Raw genomic sequence first — 10,862 nt, forward strand, 5'->3', positions numbered from 1 at the left:
TTCCATAATTATGTTGGCAATTATCGGATAACTAAGTGGACCCAGCCAAGTGGTGATAGTTTATTTATCCTGTTAACATCCTGTGAGTGATTTGCAACTAGGTCATAATAACCCCGACAATTATTTGTCGCTGGCTGGACAGTTGCCTTGCTAGGTATTTTTGCTGTTTAGCTGTCTCTTGTATTTGTGGCAGCGGTTGTTCTGCTTGAGTGATTAGACTAATTACCCTGATTGGTTCATCAAGCAGAGGTGTGAAAATCGTTATGTTACAAGTTGTGTCATGCAAAATCCTTTTAGTCATGATTCAAATACATATTTTACTTCGAGTACAAAGTAGTTTTGATTTTCTAACTTGATGAAAACAAATCATAAACTCATTGATTCTCGAAAAGACTTTAGCCCGTGACGTCACGATTTTGTATAAATGGCGGCGCCCTGTCGCGAACATCCGCAAGTTTGAGAATAAATGCTATTTAGGTTTGTTTTCACCGAGTTACAAAATCAAAACTACTTTCTACTGGTAGTGAAATATGTATTTGATTGATGGCCAATAGAAATTTGCATGGTATGGCTAATAACATAACAATTTTTCTCTTGGAAGCGAGGTGGGTGTCAATATAATACTACTTACAATATTATTGTCACTTCGACCACAACCTCGCTTTGGCGTCGTTTGGGGCACTTTAGTCCACTTGATTGATTATCTAAGGTGTTATCCTAATAAATTGAGTTAGCCACATCACTTTGACTTGGAATTTCTAGTTATTTTTCCATTAGTTTCCTGGTATAGGTAGTCACCGTGACAGTATCCTCCCCCCTCCGGCGGCAAAACGTATTTTTCTCTATCAAATGAGTGTGTGCCGTACACATTGTAATAAAACGTGAGGCTGAAAATGTCTTGCTTTTTCTACCTCTGCACAAACAGAGTATACTTACAATCCTGAACCCGGATGGATGGATAAGTGAGTTGGGTTTACCCCACTGTAGGTATTCCAGAACAATCTCGGCACTGTGCGCCAGCAATGGGATTAAAAAATTGTACTCAGGTAGGGAATCAACCATTTGGCCCTGATGTAAATTATTTTCATTTCAGTGGAAGAGAACGCTTTTCCGTTTGTGTTATTATCGTTAAACATTATGGTTATTGTTTTACGCGTTAAGATCCTGTAGTAGTTCGAAACATTTTTAAAACACGAATAAGCTGCTATTGTTTTCTAATATTTACAGTAGTGTGGAAGTTACTACATTCTGATGAATTTTGAGTCAGGCGTAATCTGTAATCTTCTAGAACAGCTGTAGACAAATCCAGGTAGATGGAACTTTCTAGACATTATTCTATGTGGGAAAGTCTCATCTCATAAGTCAATTGAGTGAGTTTCGTTTTACGCCGCTTTTAACAATATTCCAGGAATTTCACGGCGAGGGACTCCAGAAATGGGCTTGACACATTGTACCCATTTGGGCAATCGAACCCGGGTCTTCAGCGTGACAAGAGAACGCTTTAGCCATTAGGCTACCTCACCGCCCCGCTCTTAAATAAGACCAGTTGCTGTGTGAAGTTTATGTTTTCACCTTGGATATCCAATTCTTAACTTTGATCGTAGCCAATGTGTTAAGAATGGGCTTAAGAAGTTCGTAGGGCTACGAACGTTTCGAGAATAGCTAGCCAGGGCTATTTTTGTAAGTCACAGTTGCCGACAGGTGACTATTATCACTGACGTTATTGGTATGTCTCCGCGCAGCCATTGTAAATGCTTCCCAGCCATCTGTATCGATTTGTAAATCTAGTTATATCACAAATGTTAACTGCATAATATTGCCTATAGATTTCTGGGTTCCTATATTGCTTCAATTTAGAAAAAATCTTCAATTTAGAAATCGTCATGCATTACTTTCGTGCGTGTGGTTGGGGCGGTGTGTGTGTGTGTGTGTGTGTGTGTGTGTGTGTGTGTGTGTGTGTTTGCGCGTGAGCGTGTGCGTGCGTGCGTGTATGTGTACAAGTACAGATTCTAGTACTTTGTCAAGGTTGAGTAGTCGTATCCGGGATTCGAACCCACACTCTCAGAGCCAGAAACGCAATAGACAGCACAACTGATGCAAAACCTGTAACATCCCCAATCCAATCCCATGTCAAAACCACGCATATCTAAGACCCAGGTTACGTTAGTTGATGGAACCCAGTTATTTCTTTTTCTGGAATCAGTTCTACACTTTGAGGACGTTCTGAGATGAGTTTAAACCAGTATAAGATTGTTAATGGAAGAAATTTGAATGCCAATATGCATAGTGGGTATCTTCTGTCGTACAATCACACTAGATGTTGTAGTAATTTTCAGTTAATGTTTTATCTCTTTATAATGGGACAGGGATAGCTTAATACCAAGACATTGGGAACTCGCCTTTAGCATACTGAGATAACATTTCCTGAAAAGATAAAAGAAAATTCCCCGATGATTTAAGCATTTCGCAAATTATGTAATCATTTCCTGCTGTTTTATTAGCCATGCCTCAACGATCCATGAAATAAACAAGAAGACTGACTGACTGACTGAGTTTGGTTTTACGCCGCTTTTAGCAATATTCCAGCAACATCACGGCGGGGGACACCAGAAATGGGCTTCACACATTGTACCCATGTGGGGATTCGAACCCGGGTCTTCGGTGTGACGAACCAACGCTTGAACCACTAGGCTACCCCACCGCCCCTAAACAAGAACATGTCATCCATAAAGTTGTATGCTTCAGTTGTGACTCACCAAATTCTAGAATGCCGATCAAACAAGTAGTAAGAGGTCTACATGTGATATCCATGTAATTCATAAACACCTTAAAAACGCTTTTTAATACAAGGGAGAATAGAAGACGTAGATTCTATGCTGTAGATTATTCCTGGTTATACGTGTTGCCAAAATCGTACAGTGGAACCTCATTTTGCTTTAACAGAATCATAGGACTCTGGATCTAAGAATCGGGGTGAACTGAACTGTGGGGTGATTAGTGTACTGTACACCGCACTTGGGTCTTGTGGCAAACTGCTATTTCCGGCATATATATGTGTGTATTTTCTGTGTAAAAGTGGCGTTTACTGAAGATGTATTCTGTTACAGTTGATATATATCTGTGTCATGGCGTGGTTCCTGGTTGTACTGGATGCTAGGAGCCATCCGAACATCACCACCGAAAGCTTTCTCCTCCCTGAAAGTAAGTACACGCAGGAACAATATACACTAAACGCCAAAAGAAACGATACCCCCTTCCTTAATGACGGAGGTACCTATCTTCAGCTAGCGTTGTGATGCGTGGACGTCCACTTCTTGGTCTGTCTACGGTGACCCCAGTCTGTCTGAAGCCCTAAATAAGTCTTATAACCGTGATACGGTGGCATCAGAGGGCGCTGGCAACGGCATTGTATGTCGACCCCATCTGCACCACCCCAATGGTTCTTTTTCTCCCTTCAGCTGTTAATCGTGGCATATTTCTCGTACTTGTGTATCAGATCTTGTATTCTAGACTCTATTTATACCCTATAGAATCATTCCACATGTGAAATGGATGTAAATACTGCTTGAATATTGCTGCGTTTTGGCGATTGATATTTCTATGTGTAAACAGAAAATGAAAAAGTGTTACTTTGCAAGCAAACATATCAACAAAGATAATTTTAGATGTTCCTAAACATTTGTTCACAATATCAGAGACACGTTTTACTTGTTTTCACTAATGCAAATCATCAGAAAATGTTTTAAAAGATTAAAATCATAGGAATGATTATTCTACAATTTTACACACTCTACAACAGTTGTTCCTTAGTTGAGAAATGGTGACTTTAAATATGGTTTATCATTGTCCCAAAGCAGACTTTTATTTCAATCTTTCGTTTGGACCTCAAAATCACTATTATTGGTATATTTCGGCATGGACGAATATAGGACAATTTAACTCTTCTGAAAAAGATGCATTTCACCTAAATATAAATGCATTTGAGAATTTTTTTTCGTGATTTGCATTAAGCTGTATTGTTAAGCTTTCTTGTAAACTAAAACCTTCTAACATATCTTTGATAGTTTTTCAGTAATTCATAAAGGTAGGAGGGTAACGTTTCTTTTGGCGTCTAGTGTACATACTACTTACACGATATGTGCAATAATGGTGTGTTATATTGTGTGGCACATAATGTTTTACATACATGCAGTACCACCTGTACACATACATTTGTCACAGTGTGTATTTTTGTATGCGCATGTTCTATTACACACATACGTCATATAGCTGGAATATTACTGAGTGTTAAGCAAGAAACAAACAAAACGGCTGTCATCAACCCACATTTTCATATACCCACGTTGTATCACATAAATGCCTCATTAACACCCATGTCAGATGGTGTATTCTCATATACTCGCGTTGTATCACATAAATGCATCATTAACACCCATGTCAGATGGTATATTCTCATATACTCACGTTGTATCACATCAATGCCTCATTAACACTAATGTCAGATGGTATATTCTCATATACTCACGTTGTATCACATAAATGCCTCATTAACACCCATGTCAGATGGTATATTCTCATATACTCACGTTGTATCACATAAATGCCTCATTAACACCAATGTCAGATGGTATATTCTCATATACTCACGTTGTATCACATAAATGCCTCATTAACACCCATGTCAGATGGTATATTCTCATATACCCACGTTGTATCACATAAATGCCTCATTAACACCCATGTCAGATGGTATATTCTCATATACTCACGTTGATCACATAAATGCCTCATTAACACCCATGTCAGATGGTATATTCATATACTCATTGTATCACATAAATGCCTCATTAACACCCATGTCAGATGGTATATTCTCATATACCCACGTTGTATCACATAAATGCCTCATTAACACCCATGTCAGATGGTATATTCTCATATACCCACGTTGTATCACATAAATGCCTCATTAACACCCATGTCAGATGGTATATTCTCATATACTCACGTTGTATCACATAAATGCCTCATTAACACCCATGTCAGATGGTATATTCTCATATACTCGCGTTGTATCACATAAATGCCTCATTAACACCCATGTCAGATGGTATATTCTCATATACTCACGTTGTATCACATAAATGCCTCATTAACACCCATGTCAGATGGTATATTCTCATATACCCACGGTGTATCACATAAATGCTTCATTAACACCCATGTCAGATGGTATATTCTCATATACTCACGTTGTATCACATAAATGCCTCATTAACACCCATGTCAGATGGTATATTCTCATATACCCACGTTGTATCACATAAATGCCTCATTAACACCCATGTCAGATGGTATATTCTCATATACCCACGGTTGTATCACATAAATGCTTCATTAACACCCATGTCAGATGGTATATTCTCATATACTCACGTTGTATCACATAAATGCCTCATTAACACCCATGTCAGATGGTATATTCTCATATACTCGCGTTGTATCACATAAATGCATCATTAACACCCATGTCAGATGGTTTATTTTCATATACTCACGTTGTATCACATAAATGCCTCATTAACACCCATGTCATATGGTATATTCTCATATACCCACGGTGTATCACATAAATGCTTCATTAACACCCATGTCAGATGGTATATTCTCATATACCCACGTTGTATCACATAAATGCCTCATTAACACCCATGTCAGATGGTATATTCTCATATACCCACGTTGTATCACATGAAGTTTTCATTAACACCCATGTCAGATGGTATGTTCTCATATACCCACGTTGTATCACATAAATGCCTCATTAACACCCATGTCAGATGGTATATTCTCATATATCCACGTTGTATCACATAAATTCTACTTTAACACCCATGTCAGATGGTATATTCTCATATACCCACCTTGTATCACATCAATGCCTCATTAACACTAATGTCATATGGTATATTCTCATATACCCACGTTGTATCACATTAATGCCTCATTCACACCCATGTCAGATGGTATATTCTCATATACCCACGTTGTATCACATAAATGCCTCATTAACACCCATGTCAGATGGTATATTCTCATATACCCACGTTGTATTCACATAAATGCCTCATTAACACCCATGTCAGATGGTAATGGTTCTCATATACTACGTATCACGTTGTATAAATGCCTCATTAACACCCATGTCAGATGGTATATTCTCATATACCCACGTTGTATCACATAAATGCCTCATTAACACTTATGTCAGATGGTATATTCTCATATATCCACGTTGTATCACATAAATTCCTCATTAACACCCATGTCAGATGGTATATTCTCATATACCCACGTTGTATCACATAAATGCCTCTTTAACACCCATGTCAGATGGTGTGTTCTCATATACTCACGTTGTATCACATAAATGCCTCATTAACACCCATGTGAGATGGTGTTTTCTCATATACCCACGTTGTATCACATAAATTCTACTTTAACACCCATGTCAGATGGTATATTCTCATATACCCACGTTGTATCCCATAAATGCCTCATTAACACCCATGTCAGATGGTGTATTCTCATATACCAACGCTGTGTCACATAAATGCCTCGTTAACACCCATATCAGATGTGTATTCTGATATGCACACGTTGTATCACACAAATACGTCATTAGAAATGCATATGTACAAGCACGTCATTAACACACATGCATGGCACATGATATATTCTCATATACACAAGCCCTATTACACAAACACGTCATTAGTAACATGTATGTCACATGTTGTCTTCTCATATGCACACGTTGTATCACACGCATGCATTATTAACGCATACACACACACACACACACACACACACAGACACATACATACATACAGACAGACAGACACAATACATGTGTGTGTGTGTGTGTCTTACTGTATATTTCACTGTGTACATGCTACATAACACACACATTTTATTAAGGCACGCATATGTGTTACATGGGATATTTGTATTTTTGTGCTTAAGATACGGATATAATCTCGCCAAACATATAATATCTTTCAATATTGATATCCCTGAAAGTAATCCATGTTTATGAAGTAACTATAGAAATGTTTTTTCCCTGTGTAGTATCAAAACATTCCCAGAAGCTCGGGAATTACTATAGAACTTATTTGAGAACTTGAGCCTATAGTTTATTGAGAAAAGGACCATATATAACATACTATTCGACGTATAAAGATTGTATCTGCAAGGTGACCTTGTGTGCATGTTATGGATCGTGAAAGTCATTGGACTGATTTATGGCACAGATAACACTATCCATTATATATCTGTTAGATATATGTCATGTTGCAGGTGTTATACAGAGTGTGAAGGATGAATCATCACCTGAACAAGCAGTGTGTCGTTACCTGTGCTCTCGGGGACCAGTCACACCACAGGCGTGTCGATGCTGGTTCTGGCTCCCCTGTCTGGTGAGTCCATGCAAGATGATTCATTGGTGGAGTGGACCAATGGTCAACTGCTTAAGTGATTCTTGTCCGGTTTCATAGATTAAGAGGGTGAATTAGTCATTGACATGAAGGCATTAACCCACGGCTCGGCGGGGAACAGATCAAGATGTGGAATCCTGACTTTGGCGACTAAAACTCTATATTATGACATTTTGAAAATTATCCAATCATCTGCATGTATTAGGGATTAATCATATGGAAAACAATGGGCATTACACAGACCAGGGCTGTGGCATAGTCTACTGTTTAAAGCGTTTGCTCGTCACGCCGAAAGTCCGGGTTCGATTCCCACCATTGGTACAAAGTGTGAAACGTATTTCCTAGTGTCCTCAGCCGTGATATCCCTGTTATATTACTAAAAGCGATTCTCATTCATCCACACACAAGTAACTCATAACAACTCGTGTCAGTTCATTTTTAGGAGTGTTTTTAGCTAAATCACAGAAATTGGTGTCAGTATAAACTGCAAGTATTGTTCCTTTTGTGTGTTTTAGGGTAAAGTGTGTAAAAAAGGGACATCATGTCGGATCCGAGGAAAAAAGAGCGTTCCCCAGACAGTATGCTGCCCACCTTTCTCAAACAAAATGGGAAAACGTAAGAACACCAGTAACCGTACATTGACAACGGACCCGTGAAGGGTTAGAAATGGCCTTCAGCAACCAACGCTTGTCGTTAGAGACGACAAACAGGATTGGCTGGTCAGACTCATGTTGACACATGTCATCGTATCCCAACTGTAATTGGGTAGATCGATGTTCATGCTGTTGATCACTGGATTATCTTCAGATTATTTTCAGACTGCCGTCATATAGCTGGGGTATTGCTGAGTGCGGCGTTAAACAACAAACAAACAAACATTGACAACGACCATGACTTTTCAAAGTTGACAAAACCTGAGTGGTGATGTTAAAGGTGGTGCAGGAACACGCACTAAAGATTTGCGTCCATTATACTTCTAGAATACTTACTTACTTACTTGCACCTGCATCCCATTTTCGCTTTGCTCCCGTATTCAACATATGGATATTGAAGTAACTGGAGTTTAGAACTCTATTTTGCCATCTAAAGATTAACTGTTTATTTTTGTCAATTTAAAACAATTGTGGTGAGTCAATATGTTTGTCTGTTGCATGAAGGCAGTATCTAAAACATGTGGCCTGGACCAGACTCTCCGGTGATCAACGTCGTCGTGGTTGCAATCAACCACGTTACTCTATCCATTTCTCCTAGTTCCGAACCGGAACGAGTGGAATAGGCTACTGTTGGTCGATTCTTACCCAGAATGCCCACGGTGTTGCCTACTAAGATCAGCATCGTAACCTAGGGACACCGCATATTCTCACAGGGAATCCCCTCTTGTCGGTGCACATACACTTGCAACTGATGATACATATTCTTGCAACAGAAATGTAATATGGAACAGTTTGGTTGGAGCAACACCTGAACATTTCTAAAGCGTTCAAACTCACAGTAGGTTTATTCATTTTCAGAATGCCAAGAAAGGAGATCCTTTATAACTTACAGACGATCAACCCCGTACTTTATGTACAACAGATCCACTGGTGCATGCGAGATTCATCATTGGACAGCTAATCAAGTTCAGATGGTCACCATACCTGGATATACTACTTCCGGCGCATGCTCATTGTGCTCTCTCTACAAAATGTGTGAAGGACCAATCATCGACCGCCTTTCAGCTGCATCGGAAATTACGTCGTATAGCATTCAATAGATTCAAATGTTAATCATCATGATCAGTGACTGTTTTGTTTACCCTCAATTAAGTTTTGTTTTAAAAAGGTAATGATAACTCTTCCAGTAACTTCCTTAAGTGGCATTTAGAAGCTGGTATGATGAAGTGGAACACTTTTTATGGATAGACAGCTTCTTTGTTGCAGTAGTAGTTGCGACGTTTTGGTGTTGATCTTAACACCGTTATCAAGCAAATGAGGTGCTTTGCTTGATAACGGTGTTAGGATCTACACCAAAACGTCGCAACTACTACTGCAACAAAGAAGTTGTCTATCCATAAAAAGTGTTCCACTTCAACTCTTCCAGTGACTCGCGCAAACACTGTGACAAAATAATATTATCTATTCTGCTCCAAGCTGTGCATCTCCTGTACAACGCATGATACACAGTCCTTGCAGTGGATCCGTCAAAGAGAAATACTTAAATGCCTGGCAAAAGACAGCGTTAACCCATGTTTTGTGGTTGCTCATAAACACGCACGCACGCACGCACGCACGCACGCACCCGCGCACACACACCAGCAAATAAAAAATGGTAATTGGATGGCAATGTTGGACCTAACATTTTGCAGCGTTTTTAAAAATTTTAAATCCAGTTTTCAAGTGTATGCTTTCCTTTGCACAGCAGTTTAAGTCCCTGTTTCTATTGACAGTCATGTGGAGTTCCTCTTCTTTTTATACTGAATATATACGAGGAGTATGCTGAATTTATCTTTTTTCCTAATGTTTAAATCAGCGGCATATGTAAATATTCTCCTAAGGTTTTGCTCGACCCAGAACCTAGAGACGTTAAAGTGACATTTCCCCTCAAGGCGTCTTTGGACTTCTTTTTAGAAATTGGTACATGTACACCAGGCATTGTTTTTAATTTAAATTTAAATTTCTTTCAACTCATGTTTCACTTAATTGAAATTCTAACTTTAAACACACAGTTACAAATCTAAGTCATAAACAAGAGAATAGCATATCAACACTTTCAGATAGTGGATTTAATCATTTCGTCGATTTGGACAGATTCTCTTTTGACATCATTAAAATCTCAACGATCATTTTCCGATTGGGCATATATCCTTAAATGATTTTAATACGACTTAACGAAACATGACAAATGCTTGTGCCACCAAACCTACATCTTTTTAATTTTGTAAAGAATGAGAAATAGAAAGTATATTCCAAATAGCAAGTGATATGTTTTAGCTACCTCTATAAAACCGTATATTTTGTACGAGCCTAATTACACCTTTAAATATATAAAATCAGCTTGCAACAGTATATTTGTTGTTACTGATATCATTATTGTTAATAGTCAGAAGCATCCTTCCCTATCCCCAGCTGCCCGTCCCATCCCTCCGTGTTTTGTCCCTTAGGATTTAATGGAGTGAGTGAGTTTAGTTTTACGCCGCTTTTAGCAATATTCCAGCAATATCACGACAGGAGACACCGGAAATGGGCTTCACACATTGCACCCATGTGGGGAATCGAACCCAGGTCTTCGGCGTGAAGAGCGAACGCTTTAACCACTAGGCTACCCCATCGCCCCAGGATTCAATGGAACACTCTTGGCTTTTGACACAAGCGCAGTTTATACTAATCT

General features: G+C 38.9%; 1 protein-coding gene across 1 annotated transcript; it reads left to right on the forward strand.

Moving 5' to 3' along the window:
* Positions 1-3,106: 3,106 nt before the first annotated feature.
* LOC124275528 lies at positions 3,107-9,380 on the forward strand. The gene is made up of 4 exons (XM_046711107.1): positions 3,107-3,201; positions 7,360-7,478; positions 8,012-8,111; positions 9,008-9,380. Exons 1-4 carry the CDS (start codon positions 3,126-3,128, stop codon positions 9,247-9,249), a joined length of 537 nt encoding a protein of 178 aa, XP_046567063.1. The 5' UTR covers positions 3,107-3,125; the 3' UTR covers positions 9,250-9,380.
* Positions 9,381-10,862: the final 1,482 nt, after the last annotated feature.

The sequence above is a fragment of the Haliotis rubra genome, unplaced genomic scaffold, assembly GCF_003918875.1.
Source record: "Haliotis rubra isolate DU_JTF1 unplaced genomic scaffold, ASM391887v1 Scf20, whole genome shotgun sequence".
Lineage (NCBI taxonomy): Eukaryota > Metazoa > Mollusca > Gastropoda > Lepetellida > Haliotidae > Haliotis > Haliotis rubra.